The sequence below is a fragment of the Hyperoodon ampullatus genome, assembly GCF_949752795.1.
Source record: "Hyperoodon ampullatus genome assembly, chromosome: 2".
Taxonomy (NCBI): Eukaryota; Metazoa; Chordata; class Mammalia; order Artiodactyla; family Ziphiidae; genus Hyperoodon; species Hyperoodon ampullatus.
This window is the reverse complement of record NC_136915.1, coordinates 7,607,284-7,625,680: the sequence shown is the minus strand read 5'-3', so window position 1 is coordinate 7,625,680 and position 18,397 is coordinate 7,607,284. Positions and strand designations below refer to the sequence as shown.

The 18,397-nt window shown below is 45.2% G+C and overlaps 1 protein-coding gene across 1 annotated transcript; it reads right to left on the bottom strand.

Moving 5' to 3' along the window:
• Positions 1–223: 223 nt before the first annotated feature.
• Positions 224–17,771, bottom strand: RBP7 (retinol binding protein 7; the record flags this gene model as incomplete). The annotated part of the gene is made up of 4 exons (XM_079698454.1): positions 224–484; positions 6,665–6,766; positions 6,886–7,064; positions 17,699–17,771. 4 exons carry the CDS (start codon positions 17,769–17,771, stop codon positions 434–436), a joined length of 405 nt encoding a protein of 134 aa, XP_079554580.1. The 3' UTR covers positions 224–433.
• Between the last annotated feature and the right edge of the window lie 626 nt (positions 17,772–18,397).

The following is an 18,397-nucleotide window of genomic DNA, read 5'->3' as shown; positions in this document are numbered from 1 at the left end:
AAATACCCCAGACCCCTGCCACCACTTGCCCATCCCCAGATGTCAGGTTTGCCCCTCCTGAGCTCTCACAGCTGCCTATACTTCTCACCACTGTTCAGACTGTTTGTTTCCTCCATTTTCCTCACTAGACCTGGAAGACGGGAATTAAAACTTGTTCACTGATGTGTCAGTGCTGTGCCTAGAAGGCTTCCAAATATTTCTGAAAATAAGGAGATACGCTAAATTTAGAAGGAAAACGTCATAATCATTGGACAGGTTTATTGAAGCTGAGAAGTTTTCTCACAATCCAAATGGCTTCTCATACAGGATGTGTGACATCTTTCTGACCACAAGGCCCCATCCACCAAACCAGGACAGATCAACAACTGTTTATTCTGGAATATAATTCAGCATTAAGCTACTGCCACATGTGGACTCTGCGGCTGGATACAGATCAAGCTCGCTGGAACGTCTGTTTGCACACTTGGCCTTCACAGAACATTTCCTAGGGGCAGGGAGGAAGGGAAGACGAAAGAAGATGAGTTGGCATGTGGTCTATTCCTATTAGTCACAACACTTCTGACACCAGGTACGTGGTGTCTTTTCCAATCCCATGTCTCCAACCCTCTGACGCCAAACTGGATGGTCAAGAATTTTTCTTTTTTTAAATTTTCACTTTTACTTGTATCTTTCTCTCTCTTTAAAAAAAAATATTTATTTATTTAGTTGCACCAGGTCTTAGTTGCAGCAGGCAGGCTCCTTAGTTGCAGCATGTGGGCTCCTTAGTTGCGACAGGAGGGCTCCTTAGTTGTGGCATGCATGTGGGATCTAGTTCCCTGACCAGGGATCAAACCCAGGCCCACTGCATTGGGAGTGCAGAGTCTTATCCACTGCTGGATGGCCAAGAATTTAATTCAGTTCTGACACTGAGGACCAGAGCTAGTGCAGACCCCACAGGTCAAGGGCTTAGTCTCATGAGGTTGCCCTTATTTCAGACATCAATCACAAGTCCCAGGCCACCCATACTTCCGACTGAACAACTGTAAATTGGGGATTCCCACAACCCCCTCCCCTCAGGTTCAATACTTTGCTAGAATGGCTCACAGAAACACTCTTTACTTGTACTTACAGGTTTATTGTAAAGGATGCAACTCAGGAAGGGCCAAACGGAAGAGATGCATAGGAGAAGGTATCGCCAGGGGTGGGGCATGGGGGAGTTTGGCAGGGCGGGCAGAGCTCCAGGAGGGCTACCCTTCCAGCACTTCTATGTCTTTACCAACCAGGAAGCTCTCTGAACCCCCTTATGCAGGGGTTTTTATGGAGGTTTCATTACACAGGTATGATAGCTTAAATCACTGGCCATTGGTCATTAACTTAATCTCCAGATCCTCTTCCCTCACCCAAGCTCAGGGGCTGTGCTGAGAGTTCCAGCTTTCTAATCCTGCCTTGATCTTTCTTGGGACCAGCCCCCATTCTGAAGCTATCTGGGGTCCCCAGCCACCAGTCAGCTCATTAGCACACAGAAGACACTCTCATAACTCTGAGATTCCAGGGGTTTTAGGAACCAGGTACAAAGACCAAATTATGTATGTATGTATGTATGTATGTATGTATGTATGTATACTCTATTTTTTTTGAATTTTTGAATTTTATCTTATTTATTTTTTTATACATCAGGTTCTTATTAGTTATCCATTTTATACATGTTAGTATATACATGTCAATCCCAATCTCCCAATTCATCACGCCCACCCATGCCACTTTCCCCCTTTGGTGTCCATACATTTGTTCTCTACATATGTGTCTCAATTTCTGCCCTGCAAACCGGTTCATCTGTACCATTTTTCTAGTTTCTACATATATGTGTTAATGTATGATATTTGTTTTTCTCTTTCTGACTTACTTCACTCTGTATGACAGTCTCTAGATCCATCCATGTCTCTACAAATGACCCAATTTTATTCCTTTTTATCGCTGAGTAATAGTCCATTGTAAATAGTGCTGCAATGAACATTGGGGTGCATGTGTCTTTTTGAATTATAGTTTCTCTGGGTGTATGCCAGTAGTGGGATCGCTGGGTCATATGGTAATTCTGTTTTTAGTTTTTTAACTAAAAATACTCCATGGGCTTCTCTGGTGGCGCAGTGGTTGACAGCCCGCCTGCCGATGCAGGGGACACGGGTTCGTGCCCCGGTCCAGGAAGATCCCACGTGCCGTGGAGCGGCTAGGCCCGTGAGCCATGGCCGCTGAGCCTGCGTGTCCGGAGCCTGTGCTCCACAACGGGAGAGGTCACAACAGTGAGAGGCCCGTGTACCACAAAAAGATAAAAAAATAAAAAATAAAATAAATAAAAATACTTCATACTGTTCTCCATAGTGGTTGTATCAATTTACATTCCCACCAACAGTGCAAGAGGGTTCCCTTTTCTCCACACCCTCTCCAGCATTTGTTATTTGTAGATTTTCTGATAATACCCATTCTAACTGGTGTGAGGTGATACCTCATTGTAGTTTTGATTTGCATTTCTCTAATAATTAGTGATGTTGAGCAGCTTTTCATGTGCTTCCTGGACATCTGTATGTCTTCTTTGGAGAAATGTCTATTTAGGTCTTCTGCCCATTTTCTGATCGGGTTGTTTGTTTGTTTAATATTGAGCTGCATGAGCTGTTTATATATTTTGGAGATTAATCCTTTGTCCATTGATTCATTTGCAAATAATTTCTCCCATTCTGAGGGTTGTCTTTTCGTCTTGTTTGTAGTTTCCTTTGCTTTGCAAAAGCTTTGAAGTTTCATTAGGTCCCATTTGTTTATTTTTGTTTTTATTTCCATTACTCTAGGAGATAGGTCAAAAAAGATCTTACTGTGATTTATGTCAAAGAGTGTTCTTCCTATGTCTTCCACTAAGAGTTTTATAGTGTCTGGTCTTACATTTAGGTTTCTAATCTATTTTGAGTTCATTTTTGTATATGGTGTTAGGGAGTGTTCTAATTTCATTCTTTTACATGTAGCTGTCCAGTTTTCCCAACACCACTTATTGAAGAGACTGTCTTTTCTCCATTGTATATCTTTGCCTCCTTTGTCATAGACTAGTTGACCATAGGTGCATGGGTTTATCTCTGGGCTTTCTATCCTGTTCCATGTATCTGTATTTCTGTTTTTGTGCCAGTATCATATTGTCTTGATTACTGTAGCTTTGTAGTATAGTCTGAAGTCAGGGAGTCTGATTTCTCCAGGTTCGTTTTTTTCCCTCAAGACCACTTTGGCTATTTGGGGTCCTTTGTGTCTCCATACAAATTTTAAGATTTTTTTTGTTCTAGTTCCGTAAAAAATGCCACTGGTAATTTGATAGGGATTGCATTGAATCTGTAGATTGCTTTGGGTAGTATAGTCATTTGCACAATATTGACTCTTCCATTCCAAGAACATGGTATATCTCTCCATCTGTTTGTGTCATCTTTGAGTTCTTTTATCAGTGTCTTATAGTTTTCTGAGTACAGGTCTTTTACCTCCTTACGTAGGTTATTCCTAGATATTTTATTCTTTTTGTTGCAGTGGTGAATGGGATTGTTCAAATATTTATTTTTATTGTGTCACAGCTTGTAAGAATCATCCCAAGAGTATCCTTAGAGCAAGGGTCCTTCTATCCTCTGCTTAGGCAGAGTTCTTGGCTATGCCAAAGAAGGATGCATGCAGTTTGAACATTACTTTTTACAGCCAACTAATCTGAATCCTCAAACAAATTTGTGTTTTCTTTGTAGTTTCATGTTACATTTTTGTGATGGCAAGTTTCTTAACTTTGTTTTTACTGCCAGAAGAGTGTGAGATTTGTCAATCTAAGGATCAAAATATCTTCAATGTCTTTGTAATCAAAGACTCCCCAGACTCTCAAATACCACCCATATCCAACTTTAAGATGAGTGCTCTCATTTTGTTTTCATGGATCTCACCTAGATTTCACATGTACGTTGACACTTAAAAAAACAGAGTTGGAAGCACACATTCTTGTCAGACTTAGATTTGAATCTCTACTCTGCAACCTTGGGGAATTTCTAACTCTCCACCTCTTCATTTGTAAATGGAAAAAATAGTGTCCCTTTCACAGGACTGTGAAGACTAAGTGAGAAAATGCACTCAAAGCATTTAGCTAAGTAATCACACTCAAAATCATCACTCAAAAAATGTAAGCCAGGGCTTCCCTGATGGTGCAGTGGTTAAGAAACCGACTGCCAATGCAGGGGACGTGGGTTCAAGCCCTGGTCTGGGAAGATCCCACATGCCACGGAGCAACTAAGCCCGTTCACCACAACTACTGAGCCTGCGCTCTAGAGCCCGCGAGTCACAACTGCTGAGCCCACATGCCACAGCTACTGAAGCTCGTGCACTTAGAGACCATGCTCCACAACAAGAAAAGCCACCGCAACGAGAAGCCTGCACACCACAACAAAGAGTAGTTGCTCACCGCAACTAGGGAAAGCCCGTGAGCAGCAACGAAGACCCAATGCAGCCACAAATAATTAATTAATTTTAAAAAATGTAAGCCATTGTAACATACCTGTATGGCAGAAAGAAATTCTCATTTTAAAAGCCATAATTAAGCCTTGATGTACAATTTTATACCCTCTAGATTATATTTAGAAATTATTGATTAGGTTGAGCTATAATTTGTATGGTTTTGAAGTGCTGGTGGCATAAGAAATTGATATACCCTTTTGGAAGCGAGTAAGGCAATAAAGTAGCAGGAGGCAATGATGTCTCTGACAACACTGATCCTCTCTGTGAATTTTTCCCAAGGGAATAAATCCATGCATGCAAAAAAGTCTGTTTATGTGAATTTAAGAAATAGCTGAAAACACCCTGAAACATTCCTGGACATTGAAATTAAGAAAATGTTTTACTAATATGAGAGTTCATGAACCTGATGGAATATTATGCAGCCAGTTTGCTATGTTATTATATGTATTCAATTTATACATGATGAATTCAATAGGGAAATTATTTAGAAACCTGGAATATGTTTTTCTATTGAATGAAAAGGCAGAATATTCTAACAGACTGGATGGTAAGATACCAAACTGAAAACAGTGAGTTGGGATGGTAGGATTGCTGGTCATGGTTTCCTGTTCAGCATTTTCTTTAACCATCTCATCAGAAATAAGAACACTCAACAAGAAAATACAAACAACCCAATCAAAATAATGGGCAGGAGACCTAAATGTACATTTCTCCAAAGAAGACATACAAATGGCCAATAGGCACATGAAAACATGCTCAGCATCGCTAATTATTAGAGAAATGCAAATCAAAACTACAATGAGGTACCAGCTCACACCAGTCAGAATGACCATCATTAAAAAGTCTAAAAATAACATATGCTGGAGAGGGTGTGGAGAAAAGGGAACCCTCCTACACTGTTGGTGGGAATGTCAATTGGTGCAGCCACTATGGAGAACAGTATGCAGGTTCCTTAAAAAAACTAAGAATAGAATTACCATATGACTCAGCAATCCCACTACTGGGCATATACCCAGAGAAAACCATACTTCAAAAAGACACATGCACCCCAATGTTCACTGCAGCACTGTTTACAATAGCCAGGTCATGGAAGCAACCTAAATGCCCATCGGCAGATGAATGGATAAACAAGATGTGGTACATATATACAATGGAATATTACTCAGCCATGAAAAGGAACGATATTGGGTCATTTGTAGAGACGTGGATGGGCCTAGAGACTGTGAAGCAAGTGAGAAAGAGAAAAACAAATATATATTAATGCATATATGTGGAATCTAGAAAAATGGTACAGTTGAACTGGTTTGCAAGGCAGAAATAGAGACACAGATGTAGAGAACAAACGTATGGACACCAAGGGGGGAAAGCGGGGGTGGGGGTGGGATGAAATGAATTGGGAGATTGGGATTGACATGTATACACACTAATATGTATAAAATAGATAATAAGAACCTGCTGTATAATAATAATAATAATAATAATAAAGTAATAAATACAAAAAAAATAATTACCATATGATCCAGCAATCCCACTCCTCAGTATATACCCAGACAAAACTATAATTCAAAAAGATACATGCACCCCTGTGTTCATAGCAGCATTATTCACAATAGCCAAGACATGGAAACAATCTAAATGTCCATTGACAGATGAATGGATAAAGAAGATACACACACACACACACACACACACACACAATGGAATACTACTCAGCCATAAAAAAGAACAAAATAATGTCATTTGCAGTAACATGGATGCAACTAGAGATTATCATACTATGTGAAGTCAGTCAGACAGAGAAAAACAAATATCATATGATATCACTCATATGTGGAATCTAAAATATGACACAAATGAACCTATTTATGAAGCACAAATAGACTCACAGACATAGAGACCAGACTTGTGGTTGCCAAGGGCGGGGGGAGGGAAGGGATGGACTGGGAGTTTGGGGATAGTAGATGCAAACTATTACATATAGAATGGATGGACCACAGGGTCCTACTGTATGGCACAGGGAAGTATACTCAATGTCCTGGGATAAACCATCATAGAAAAGAACATAAAAAAGAATATATATAACTGAGTCACTTTGCTGTACAGCAGAAATTAACACATTGTAAATCAACTATACTTCAATAAAATAAAAAAAAGAACAAAACAGGGCAAGTACCAGGTGGAGTTGGTCCCCTTCAATCCAATGGGTCCAGCCTCTGTTCTTCTTTTCCCCCTTCTGCACACAGGTGAGTCTGTCATTGTCCCAGATGACCAAGCTCTGCATGAGGGATGGGAGAAAATACTGGTTTGCTCTAGCAACATCCTCAGGTATTACTAGGGAGGGTGCCAAGGTAACCTCGCAAAACTAAAAGCCTATGTCATTACTTTAATTTTTACCTTGCATTTTCTGTTATCCAGGCCTTTGTTATCCTCATCAAATTCTTCTCCAACTTTAAATTTCACAAGGTAGTTCCTGAAGCTGCTGTTCGTCTGGATGCTAAAAGAATCCCCATTCTGCTCAATCACTTTCTGTGGTTTCAGCAGCCTCGCTATCTTACGAGTGGCAAAGTCAATACCTTAAAAATAATTTTTTAGAAAGAAAAGAAGACATTTCAACATTTCCTTGAGATGCAAAAGCTAAGAATTTGGCAGCTGTCCTCAAGATCATTGCATTTGATGGCTAGTGCTGCTTTTACAACTTCAGCGTCATTCCTGACAAAATTGGATCTACAGGGTCATCTATCCTGGCAAATCTCCTTCCAGAGGCCGATTAAAAATCTTGAACAGCTTTCAGGGAAAGTTCATTTGGCTGGCTGTGCGTTAGGTGATGGATTTGAAGCTGGGCATGGCAGAGACAGTTCTGGGAATCCCCTCAGAGGTTGACAAGAGGACGAGGAAGCCAAGGGGACTGGGCTCAGGCCCCAATCCAGCCTCAGTCACAGCTGCCTTTTTCTGCTTTATACATTTACACTTCCAATTAAGACAGCATTTGAACAGTTTCTGAACACTGGGAAAACAAAACAAAACAAATCACCTCTAACAAAAATGAAAAACAAACAGGGAATTCCCTGGCAGTCCAGTGGTTAGGACTCGGCGCTTTTACTGCCAAGAGCCTGGGTTCGATCCCTGGTCGGGGAACTAAGATCCCACAAGCTGTGTGGTGCAGCCAAACAAAAACTTAATAATTAAAAAAATTTTTTTAATTTTAAAAATTAAAACAAGAAAAAAATTAAAATGAAAAAAGAGGAAAAAAAGCACCTCAAAAAACATTGTAATCATGCAAATACTACTATACATTGAGAAATCTTTAATAAGCTTTAAAAAAGAGTCACACACCAAAACATGGAACACTGAGACGATCAGCATTTTGGTATAGACAGCTCCCATTAAGTGGCTATCAACCCATTATGTACTAGAGGTAAGGGTTGCTATTTTATTTTATTTATTTATTTATTTATTTTTAACATCTTTATTGGAGTATAATTGCTTTACAATGGTGTGTTAGTTTCTGCTTTATAACAAAGTGAATCAGCTATACATATACATATACATATATCGCCATATCTCCTCCCTCCTGTGTCTCCCTCCCACCCTCCCTATCCCACCCCTCTAGGTGGTCACAAAGCACCGAGCTGCTCTCCCTGTGCTATGCGGCTGCTTCCCACTAGTTATCTATTTTACATTTGGTAGTGTATATATGTCCATGCCACTCTCTCACTTCGTCCCAGCTAGGGGCAGGACAGGAATAAAGACGCAGATGTAGAGAATGGACTTGAGGACACAGGGTTGCTATTTTAAATAGGGAAGCCAAGTGCCATTTCAGCCAGAGCTGAGGGAAATGACGAAGTGAGCTGTAAACTGTGCAGATTTGGGGGGAAAGAAGTGTAAGACAGAGGTCACAAGGATCCCAGGAAGGGCGTGCCAGATGGTCTCAGGAACACCCAGGAGCCTGGGGTGGCTGGAGCAGAATGAGGGAGATTGAGGAGGAGGCGGGGACCTAGAGATGAGATGCGAGGGGACAAGGACCATCGGACTTTAACCCAGAGCAAGATGGAGTCAGACGGGAGCCACTGGAATGTTTAGAGCAGGTGACACGATCTGACATGATCAGGCAGCCACAGCTATATGCTGGCTCGTCACCCTGGACAATTCTATGAGTCACAGGGCATGGTTCTCCTATTTAGAGATTGTCCTATTACGTAGAATAAAGTTTTAGGAATCTTCATTGCAGAGACTTACGTACCTCATTGCAGGTAGCTTGGTCCCAGAGTTGACCCCTGTTTTAATTTGTTTGCCTAACAGATTCGGTTTTTCCTGACATGACTGCCACTTGGGGTTAGCTGTGCTTCTCAGGGCTGGGCGCCTCATACTTCCATTTCCAGCCTAGAAAACGTGGCCAAGCCCTGAGTAGGGGTCCTTCAGCATCCCATTAGCCTCCACCCATTTCTTTTGTCTTCTTAAAAAATTTTTCTCTTTTTCTGGCCTCGCCACATGGCTTGCGGGATCCTGGTTCCGTGAACAGGGATTGAACCTGGGCAGTGACAGCGCGGAGTCCTAACCACTGGACTGCCAAGGAATTCCCAGTCCCACCCATTTCTCAGCTCAATGATAGTGTAAATGTTTTAGAATGAAATAATGCCATTTGCAGCAACATGGATGGACCTAGAGATTATCATACTAAGTGAAGCAAGTCAGAAAGAGAAAGACAAATACCATAGGATATCACTTATATGTGGAATCTAAAATATAAATATCTACGAAACAGAAACAGACTCACGGACATAGACTCACACCCCTCTTGTGGCTGGCAAGAAGGGTTGGAGTGGGGGAGGGAAGGATTGGGAGTTTGGGATTAGCAGATGCAAACTATTATATATAGGATGGATCACCAACAAGGTCCTACTGTATAGCACAGGGGAACTATATTCAATAACCTGTGATAAACCATAATGGAAAAGAATATGAAAAAGAATACATACGTATAACTCAATCACTGTTTTACAGCAGAAATCAACACAACATTGTAAATCAACTATATCTCAATAAAAACATTTTTTAAGTGTTTTTAACCTAGAACCCAAGTTTTTAGCATGAAATGCAAATGATCCAGTCTTTACTTGTTTTCAGCAATGTTTAAACATTGAGGCTAAACCCTTAAAATATTTATCTGATTATTAAAATGACCAATCCAAATTTAAAATAGGTATCACTGACTTTCCTTAAACCCTATTCTGTATGTGGAACAAAAACAAACAAGAGGGCTTCCCTGGTGGCACAGTGATTAGGAATCCTCCTGCCAATGCAGGGGACATGGGTTCGAGCCCTGGTCCGGGAAGATCCCACATGCCGCAGAGCAACTAAGCCCGTGCGCCACAACTACTGAGCCTGCTCTCTAGAGCCCGTGCTCCGCAACAAGAGAAGCCACTGCAATGAGAAGCCCGTGCACCTCAGCGAAGAGTAGCCCCCGCTCACTGCAACTAGAGAAAGCCTGCGCGCAGCAACGAAGATCCAACACAGCCAAAAACAAATTAATTAATTAATTAATTAATTAATTAAAAAAACTGGTGGACATGGACCTCCCTGGTGGTCCAGTGGTTAAGAACCTGCCTTCCAATGCAGGGTACTCGGGTTTGATTCCTGGTTGGGGAAATAAGATCCCACATGCTGTGGGGCATCTAAGCCCCCCACACCACAGCTAGAGAGGAGCCCGCATGCCGCCACTAGAGAAGCCTGTGCCGCAACAAAAGATCCTGCATGCTGCAACTAAGACCCGACACAGCCAAATAAATAAATAAATAAATTTAAAAAAAGAAGAAGAAATGGTGGACAAAAGAAGGCCTCCGTGCGCAGGCCCCACTCGGTTTCACTACCACATTATAAGATTGTCACTTAACAGATATGCAGTTGCAAGGCTGGCCTTTTTAAAGATCAAAATTTAAATTAGCTTAAGTTCTGGTCATTTTCTGCCAGGTCTACACTTACCATGACCTCAGTGGCCAAATGGCTTTGGTGCTCATAAGGCTTTTGTCCAGGTCAAACCATGCTTTTCCACACTATTCGATTTTTAAGTAGGAAATAAGACACTCCAGCAGGAGGAAGAAACAATCTAAACGATGCACATCCTATTACAAGTATGTGTGTGAGCATACACATTTTAGGGCAGGATCTCAAAGAAGCCAACACAAACATATACTTTTCTAAACCTCATCTGTTCACATTAACCCTTCATCCCAAAGCCACTTCTAATCTTGAGGCAATGTGGGTCTTGGAGCCAAGAGATACTGGCTTTAAATCCAGTTTATGTGGTGACCTTGGACAAGCTGGTAACATCCCTGCCTTCTCATGTTCATGGGATTAAAGGGGAGTCCAGACAAGATGGTCAAGCCCTTGCAGGCATTAGCACAGCGTTCTTTCCTGCCTAGAGCTTCACACCTTCGGTCTTCCTTTGCTATTGTGGGGTCCACCAAGAACTCCCAAATCCAGAGCTAGCTCCTCCAGTCCTTAGAACCCAAGCAAACTTTCTTCAATGTCCAAAAGACAAATTGCCTTTCTTCTCCCTGCAATTTGGCAGAAGCTAGGAAAGAGCAGTATCAGAGCCATGTTGGGGAGTTGCAGGATCAGCCCTAGTCAGAAAGGAGTAATTTTCCCCCTCAAAAGAGATGCTGGGGGACTTCCCTGGTGGCGCAGTGGTTAAGAATCTGCCTGCCAATGCAGGGGACACGGGTTCAAGCCCTGGTCCAGGAAGATCCCACATGCCGCAGAGCAACTAAGCCCGTGTGCCACTCACATCTAGAGTGAGCTTGCACTCTAGAGTTCATGAGCCACAACTACTGAGCCCCCATGCCACAACCACTGAAGCCCGCGTGCCTAGAGCCCATGCTCCACAACAAGAGAAGCCACTGCAATGAGAAGACTGCACACCACAATGAAGAATAGCCCCTGCTCGCAGCAACTAGAGAAAGCCTGTGGGCAGCAACGAAGACCAAGTGCAGCCAATAATAAATAAATAAATACATTCATAAAAGAAAAAACCATAAACATCTTTAAAGGGAGAATCATTTGGGGAGGGGGTCAGAGTTTTTGCTATCTTCCACTGTGTACAGACTTTCAGGGTGGTGTTCTAGGAATCTTGTGCTCAGTCTGAAGTTACCATCCTCCACCTGGGTGGAGACCTTAGTTCCTTCATAAGAACTCAAAGGTATTGTTATGTATATTCCTTGAGGAGGAACAAGGACCCTGCCCCAAGGCTGCACTATTGTTTCTTGACTGCTCCTCCTTTGTTTCTGCATTCCCTACTTTCCCTGATAAGCAACTTGAATCTGATCTTTGGAACTCAGGGAAGGTCAAGGAAACTGAATGACTACCTCCTACAAATAAGAAAGGAGGGACACAGAAAGGATTTATACCCATGAGGGCCCCACAGGATTCTACTCAGTTTCAGAATCACCTAAGAATCTGGTTGAATGCAGATTCTGATTCCATAGATCCAGGATCTGGGATGAGGCACGTGTCTGCATTCTAAGGAGTTTTGCTGTTCCTTGAGTAACAAGACCCTACAATCATCTGGATCTGAGCCCCTATTTTGCCCAGGAAAAATGCATTGACCCTGGAGTCTATGTTTTTACACGTGGAAGGCAGAAGGGAGTGTTTGCCACACAAATAGCCATGTGTGCCAAATCATTTTCTTCCCAGGTTTTTGGCAACTGGCAATAGGTTTTAGGCTGATTTCAGCTATTGTATAAAATGCTAATGTAAGCAGATAGGTTAGGGGGTCCCCCAGCGAAAGAGAACCAGGCATGGCTTTCTCGACATAAGAGAACCCATTTTTGGCCTTGCCATTTTTATTTTTTTGGTGTTGCCTTTTATTTTTATTTTAGTTTAGTTTAGTTTAGTTTTTGGCCGTGCCATGTGGTATGTGGGGTCTTAGTTCCCCAGGGATCGAACCCACGCCCCCTGCATTGGAAGCACAGAGTCTTAATCACTGGACCGCTGGGGAAGTCCCATGGCCTAGCCATTTTGTGATCTAAGCCTGGCCATAATGAGTGCCCTTGAGCAGGTCTTAGTAATGCAGGAACAAAGGAAAAGCAGTCAAGAAAAAATAGTTCAGCAATAAAACAGAGTCCTACTTCTGTAAGCAGCTATTTTGCCCCTTTCCTGCTTGCCTATTTCTGTTCCCCTTAAACCTTAATTATGACAATGAGATCACTAGGTAACATTTAACCTAACTCCTGACTTATGCTCTACTAAATGTCCACAATGCCTTGCCTAACCTGTTGATTCTTTCCGTAGATTAAAAGAAGTAGGAATGAAGAATTAAGTAAAGAATGACTAGTTTTCTACCCCCAGCAACTCCCTGAGGAAATTTACAGGCAGACCACACAGGTAAAATAGCATCCAAAGGAAGATCAGGAGAAGTCAGCAGGTTTTCAAGCAATGGAAAAATGATGAAGAATCTGACCTCCTACCTTAATAATTAACTGAGATTTTTCCCCCCCTTTTTCCCTTTAAAAACTTTCATGGACGGGGCTTCCCTGGTGGCGCAGTGGTTGAGAGTCCGCCTGTCAATGCAGGGGACACGGGTTCATGCCCCGGTCCGGGAAGATCCCACATGCCGCGGAGCGGCTGGGACCGTGAGCCATGGCCGCTGAGCCTGCACGTCCGGAGCCTGTGCTCCGCAATGGGAGAGGCCACAGCAGTGAGAGGCCCGCGTACCGCAAAAAAAAAAAAAAAAAAAAAAACTTTCATGGCTGAGCATAATCTTTGGAGTTGGTTTTGGGACATGAGTCCACCTTCTCCCCAGATTGCCAGCTTTTCTGATTAAAGCAACTTCCCTTTCTACCAACAGTTGCCTCTTTAGTATTGGCTTTTGAGCAGGAGAAGCTGAACCTGAGTTTGGTAACAATTCCTCCTCAAGGAATATACAGAACAATCTGATACAGTCTTAGTTCCACAGGAACTAAGGCCCCCACCCAGGTGGAGGATATAATGATGGTGTTGACCCTCCTGAGTTGAATCAGCTAAATCTTGGACTCTGCCCAATTCTATGCTGAATTCTCCTCTGCTCAAACCCCTTCATGAATATGCATATACCCTTGCTTAAAACTTCACCAATTTTGCTATTCAGGGAGACACTGCTTTGGGAAAGATCCACAGTGTTGTCCCTACTTGCTGCAAGAAATAATAAATCCTTTCTTCTCCTGATCTTTGGCTTGGCTGTGTCTTTTGGCTGGACACCCACCAAGAGGCGAACCCAGATTTCAGGTAACACTAAGAGATCCCTTGGTTTGTATTTTAGACACTCTTTAGAATATCAAATCTGATCCAACCACCTCTAACAGATGGGGAATCTAAATGAACTCAGAGGTTATATGACTTTGATTCTATTACCAACAATCAACGGCTAGTCATCTGGGTTTCCCGCTTGGTGGTCTGTTATACTAACTAGCCTCTACTCCAGTATCCTTAGCACACTTATATTTCTTTTGGGAAACAGACTGAAAATAACAGTTCATGTGTTGTCTGGATCTAGTATCTTTCTGGAACCTGAACCAAATGTAAAAAAAGGAGTAGTGAGGCAAGATATTGACTCAATACTCTATGGCTTAATCCTTTGTGAAATGGGTTGGATGATAAATGAATATAGCTAATGTAAATAAATAGCCTCTGTTGGCCTCTAGGATCTAATATAGTGCCAGATAATTGATAAGCTTCTACTGAAATCACAAAAAAGAACGTATCAAACAAGGGGTTATAGCAGAGCGTAAAGAAAAGCAAGACAGTATTGGGGACAGGTGAGGGATTCCATGAATACACATTTGAAAAACACTAAATACAACACTCAGAAGGCTGCTCTGCGATACGTGACAGGCTTAACAACAGATGTCTTCGCACACTTGAAATGTTGACCCTGACTCCATTCCCTGTTTTCTTCTCTAAGAAATTTGCTCTAAAAGCCATGGAGGGCCTTCCCTGGTGGTCCAGGGGTAAAGAATCCACCTTCCAATGCTGGGGACGTGGGTCATCCCTGGTCGGTGAACTAAGATCCCACATGCCACAGGGTAACTAAGCCCACACGCCGCAACTACTGAGTTCGCGCGCCTCAGCGAGAGAGCCCCCCTGCTGCAAACTACAAAGCCCAGGCCCTCTGGAGCCTGTGCGCCACAACTAGAGAGAGAAAACCTGCAAGCCACAACTAGAGAGAAGCCTGTGTGCTGCAACGAAGAGCCCGCACCACAACGAAAGATCCCGCATGCCGCAACTGACCCAACACAGCCAAATAAATAAATAAATAAATGCCAGCCATGGAAATGGTTAAAGAGAAAGAGCATAGCAAGGCAAAATTCAAAGCCATCCCCTGATCTTTAGCACTTTATCCTCCATAAAAAAGCCAGATACTAGCCAGAAAAACCAGGGAAGAAAGCACTTTTGGTCACATGTCACCACTAATTTGGGGGTGAGGAGATAAGTACATTATCAGGATTTACTGCCTTTGGGAAAAGTCATCATTTATTCCTTCTTATGAATGGGAAAGAGAGGAAATGAGATTCAGGTGAAGGTAGAATATGCCACCCTCAAATGTGCCCCTTTGTCATACTGACTATTTTGAAATGAAGATGATTGGGAAGCAGATAGAAGAAAAGCTCTCTGCCCTTCCCCCAGAAGCAGGACATAATTGTGTAAATGTGTCTCCCCTCTCTCTGTACCAGGTCGGACAGAAGTTAGGGAGACAACACTAGATTCCTATCAGCCTAGAGATGGCATCAGAATTTACATAATAAACTTTACTAACTAGCTCTCATTTTCCATTAGTTCCTCCATGTATTTATCTTCCCACAATTTGCCACCCCTAGAAAGTCAAAGCCCTTTTCTTTGTCTTGTCACTTCTCTATGAAATTATTACTCTTTACTAAGATGCCACATAACCAAGTTCTAACCACTCTGAGATGCTCATCACTGAATGTTCCTGTGTGTATTCACCATGCATGTGCTAACAAACTTCTCTTTGTTCGTGTCTTGTTACTCTTTTTTAAAAAAATTAATTAATTTTGGCTGCATTGGGTCTTCGTTGCAGTGCTCGTGCTTCTCATTGTGGTGGTTTCTCTTGTTGCAGAGCACAGGCTCTAGGCATTTGGGCTTCAGTAGTTGTGGCACCTGGGCTTCAGTAGTTGTGGCATGCGGGCTCTAGAGCGCAGGCTCAGTAGTTGTGTGCACGGGGCTTAGCTGCTCCGCGGCTTGTGGGATCTTCCTGGACTAGGGCTCGCACCCATCTCCCCTGCAATGGCAGGCGGATTCTTAACCACTGGGCCACCAGGGAAGTCCCTACTCTGTCTTTTTTAGTCTAATTTACAGGGCTCCAGCCAATGAACCTAAGATGGGTAGAGAAAAAATACTTTTTCCTTGCCTATGAGGTTTTGTGTCAGTATGAATCAGATTTAGCTTGAGAAGTTCCAGACTTCCCTACTTAGTGTGAGAAAGGGAGGGGAGAATCTTACCACAGGCTGGGAGATCTTAAAAACACACGGGAGGGGCTTCCCTGGTGGAGCAGTTGTTGAGAGTCCGCCTGCCGATGCCGGGGACACGGGTTTGTGCCCCGGTCCGGGAAGATCCCACATGCCGCGGAGCGGCTGGGCCCGTGAGCCATGGCCACTGAGCCTGCGCATCCGGAGCCTGCGCATCCGGAGCCTGTGCTCCGCAACGGGAGAGGCCACAACAGTGAGAGGCCCGCGTACCGCAAAAAAACCAAAAAAACCACAAGGGAGCCTCAGAACCGTACGTTTCAAAGTGGTTAAAATGGCCGATTTTATGTTATATTTATTTTAGCACAATTAAAAGAAAAAAATGGACCCCGCTGCTCTCAGTTTACAGATGGAGAAACTGAGGCCCAGGTCAGATAATGAAGAGGCGGAGCCAGAGCAGTCCCCAGCCCCCTAGACTCCCAGCAACTCTGGCCCAACTGTCAATAGCGCCACTGATGGGTGTCATTTAGGCGAAAGTGCTTGGCACAGAGTAGGTGCTCAGAACCATCAAGTCTGAAGAATTAAACTAAGGGCAGGACGAACTAAGAATCGGCACGGAAGGGAGGCGTTCTACGGCCCCGGCAGGAAATAAACTCTTGAGGCCCTCTGGGAAGCAAGGCCATTGGACGGGGCCCCGCCGCCCCGCTACGCACCCTGGAGGTCCCCGCGTTCCCTTCCCTCCGCGCCTAGAGCGCCGGAGCCCAAGCCGGGCAGGGGGCGGTGGAACCGACCCCCCCAGGCGGCCACCCACAGTCCTCCCGGCTGGAATTGGGCCCCGGGGTAGGGGGGACGGGGTAGTGGCCTCTAAGGGGTCTGGGTTTCTTGACCCTCCTCAAGCCCTCGAGGGAAGGAGAAGCCAGAAAACTGAAGATTTCAAACGTAGCTCCCGAACTCCACCTGGCACCAGAGTCACCTGGGGGCGCGGGCGCGGCCGGAGACCGGCTGGGGAAGGTCCTCTGGGGCCCGGGAATCCACGTCCCGGACCAGCTCCAGGCGATGCTGATGCGGCCGGCAGGGATCTCCCCGGGACGGCCACTGGGCGCGGGGAATCCCAGAGCCGCCGCCCGGAGCCTCGCGTTCAAGCGGCTGCGCAGCGAGGTTCTCCCGGGAGGGGCTTCGGGCCGGGGCGCCCCCTCACCCGGCTGGACCCCCATCGTGTCCCCGAGCCTCCCAGCGAGGTGGGCCCATGCCACCCACGCCCCCGCCTGCTTGGAAGTCCGCGATAGGACAGGAGCCTCGGCCGCGGGGTAGAGACGCACGGGGCACCGGCGGACACACGGAAGGACAGGCAGAGAGACTCGCGAACGGGGGAGAAAGAAGGACGGAGAACGGGTGGGCGGACGGGGGACAGGAGGAAGGACGGGAGGGACCGGGACATGGGCAGACGGGTTGGGGGGGGAAGGGGATGGGGGAGACCGAAGGATGGGGGGACAGGCAGACCGACTGGAGGACTGGCAGACGGACGGGGGTGGGAGACCGACGGTCAGACGGACGGACAGCGAGACGGAGGATGGACGGGGGTGGGGAAGCGGGGGAACCGGCGGATCCTCAGGCAGACGGGGGGGACGGAAGGACGGACGGACGAGGGTGAGGGGAGACAGGGAGACTGACCCACAGGCCAGCCCGGCCTCCTCCGCCCTGACCCGGACGCGCGGCCGGAGCCCGAGGCCCCCGCACGGCCCCCCCGACCCTACCTAGGGCCAGCATGTAGCCCTCAAAATTGTCGCTGCTGAGCAGGTTCCAGGTGCCGCTGAAGTCGGCGGGCATGACGGGGCTCGGGGCGGCACTGGCGGTGGGCGGTGGGGACTCGGGAGGTAAATGTGCGGCTGGGGAGGCGGGACCGGGGCGGGACCGCGCCGGGAAGAGCTTTGCGGGGAGAACCGAGCACAGGCCTCCGGGAAGTCCTCCCCACTCGAAGCCTCCTTCGCCACGCGCTCCTGGATTTCTGCTACCTCCCTTTTGGAGGTAGCTCAGTTTTCCTTCGGGCTTCCTCCTCTCTGCTTTAACTCCAAACCGTGATCACAGCCACCCTGTTTTCTCTGCCTACACGTTACTAACCAAGGGATCTCCTTCAAAGGCATGGCATTGATTACTGTGTCAGCTGCAAATAATATGCCAATAAATCCAACTCTAGTGGTCTCAATAAATAGGGGGTTACTTTCCTTACCTGTCAAGCAGTCCTGGGATAAGCAGTTGCGGGTGATGATACGGCAGCTCCATTGTCACGGAAGTGGCACCTCTGATTCTGGCTCTGTGATTCCTGCCGGTTACCTCACTGTGATGAGTTGGCTGCTGGGCTTCCAGCTGGAACATCCACATTCAAGGTGGGAAAGAAGGGGTAGGGCACCACCTGCCATTATCCCTTCATCAGATTTCTGTTTACCCTCATTGGC